The sequence below is a fragment of the Alligator mississippiensis genome, chromosome 2 (assembly GCF_030867095.1).
Source record: "Alligator mississippiensis isolate rAllMis1 chromosome 2, rAllMis1, whole genome shotgun sequence".
In the NCBI taxonomy this organism is placed as follows: Eukaryota; Metazoa; Chordata; order Crocodylia; family Alligatoridae; genus Alligator; species Alligator mississippiensis.
In genome coordinates, this window is record NC_081825.1 from 13445447 (window position 1) to 13448072 (window position 2626).

General features: G+C 49.8%; 1 gene segment (V, D, J or C); it reads left to right on the plus strand.

Annotated features, from left to right (window-relative positions):
- The first annotated feature begins 898 nt into the window (after window positions 1-898).
- LOC106738254 (immunoglobulin kappa variable 3-15-like) lies at window positions 899-1830 on the plus strand. The segment is given in 2 exon segments: window positions 899-958; window positions 1271-1830. Coding segments are annotated over 2 exon segments (357 nt in total).
- Window positions 1831-2626: the final 796 nt, after the last annotated feature.

Below are 2626 nucleotides of genomic sequence, written 5' to 3' on the forward strand. Positions count from 1 at the left end.
TCTTCTGCTTACACATTCGTGCAGTGCTCCTGCCTGCTACCACTCCAACGGTGTTTAGCTCCTCTCAGATCATCATGAAGTGTTGGGGGCTACCTTGAAGAAAGACCTACCTGATAGGAGAAGTCAAAGGAACAGATGAGGACACTCATGGCGATTAAAGAGACCCTCCAGGAGCACAACGCACATGGTATTATTAGAGAATTCCTTCATGGACCCTTTAAGAAGTCTTAATCAGTCTTACTGAGGGGCTGTGGGAAGCTCCCACATGCAGGTCAGGGACTGAGAGAGTGAGGGATGTGCACAGGTGAGTGTACGAGGAGCTGACTAGGAGGTGGAAGAGTCTGGGGGCATTGGCAGAGCTGAGGGTAGGGGCGGGAATTGAAGACAACAGAGGTGAGGAGTACCTGTACATCCTTGAAGGTGTTTGCCAGAAACCCCTCTACTAGAGCCGCACATCCAGCAAGGTCAAGGAGGAAAGCAAGAAAAATGAGCAGCATGTTGCATGGACTGAGGACAGAATGAGATGTACGTTCGGTAGGTCCCAGGGGAGGTGACTGCAGTATCAAGGGGAAAGCACTAGGGAACTCAATGAGAAATTAAACTATGGGGATGGAAAAAGAGACTGGGAGAAGTGGAGAAGGAAGACGCAGGAGGAGTTTGGCAGGGGCTGGGGGTGTGGAGAAGAAGGACTCAAAAATACCCACCTAGGCACACACCACTGAGTGAGAGGGGACCACAGCCAGTGCGGGGCCTTCATCTGGTGTGTCTGGTCCCAGGCTGAGCACATTTACACCAGCTGCTGCTTTGCATGTTTCCACCCCAGGGACCTTCCCCTCCTGCTCAGAGCAGATATAAATGGGGAGCGTTGGTGCTTGATCGGTTCATAGCACTCAGCTGAGCAGCATCAGGATGAAGTCTCATGCTCGGCTCCTCTGGCTCGTCCTGCTCTGGATTCAGGGTAAGAACAGCAACAGCCCTGGGAGACTTTTAAGACCCAGGGAGACTTTTAAGGCCCTTGGAAAGACAGATGCAGCCCGAAGCAGTGGTGACTTTGACTCAGGTCTCTGGCCGTGGGGCACAATCAATATAACCTGTAAATAGGTGCGTTTCATTCACTGATCGAGAGACGCTGGAAACAGCAATGCCTGAACTCATGTTCAGCAATTGAATAGTATGAAAGGAAAAGAGAGCAATGCAGCAACAATCACATGTATTTATTTTGTTCCTAATCCCTGACATTTGGTCTATGTGAATTCTCTCCCCCACACAGGCTCCAGCGGGGACATCGTGATGAACCAGACTCCAGAGTCCCTGGCAGTGTCGCCAGGAGACACCGTCACCATCACCTGCAAAGCCGTTACATACAGTGGTAGCAACGTAGCCTGGTTCCAACAGAAATCAGGACAACCTCCTAAGCTTCTTATCTACAGCACAAACTCGCGGCCCTCCGGGATCCCTGACCGGTTCAGTGGCACTAGGTCGGGCAGTGACTACACTCTCACCATCAGCCAGGTGGAAGTAGGCGATGCTGGCGACTATTACTGTCAGCAGTATAGCAGTTTCCCTCTCACACAGTGATACAGACCACGACAAAAACCTCCCTGCTGGGTTCAGCTTCTCTTGCTCACTCAAACAGCTGCATCCTGCACACACTCACTGCCTCACACCAGTTACTTCTTGCTCATATGGGCTGGATCTGCCAGCCTGTGAGCACTTCATCCTATGCTTCACTCTCTCCCTAGTTCATTGACTCTGCCATGTTGTGTTCTGGCTCATTGCACGGTGCCCAGCACTTCTTCCCTCTGTGTCTAAGGCATTTTGGCTCCATAAGAAGATATCAAAATCATCAGGCCTTAACTTATGGCTAGAAAATGCTATATAGAGGTTTGCTTTTGGGTATTGCCTTACAGGTAAAGTAGATATGCATTAAAAAAATGGTCAAGGGCAGCAGCAAGGGTTAATTGATTTGTAAAACCCAGTCTGTGACAAAATTTCTTCAAGGCCTACTGTGTGTGAGACTCATGACTCAACGGTACATGGCTCAAGCTGGGAATTGAAGCCATGTACCACTCGGTTCCATAACATAAGGTAGCACCAGGTCACAGCACCCTACCTCAGGACCCTTGGCCTTTCCAGCTTTGGGGGAATAGACCAAATTAGGAGAAGACTGATAAAGCCCAAATTAGGATGTGTGCATGTGATGGATTTGTGAAACACAGAATGATGCTGTCAGACAAAACATGGACAGTATGATGACCACAGAGAGAGACCAGTTAGCGATGGCCAGACATTAAGAGTCATCAGGACGGGGAAAGAATACAGAATAAGGGATTTCAGAGAAGCAAAGAGTCCCCAGGTGGGGAACCCAAGGCTGCCCTGGACAAGGGGCACACCGCCAGCCCATTTCAACCACCTGACTGGGGGCAGCGGGGCTCGGCCTCTGACCTCCAGGCTGCTGACATCTGACATTCAAGAGAGAACCTCAGAGTGAAGTTCACACACTGCCCAGACGTACCTCGACTGTGATGCCAGCCCCAGCACTGGTAGATATAGAATTGTTTTCATTACTCTTATCTGCTATCACTGTGTGTCATATTGAATGTAATAGTGCGAATGCTTGTAATAG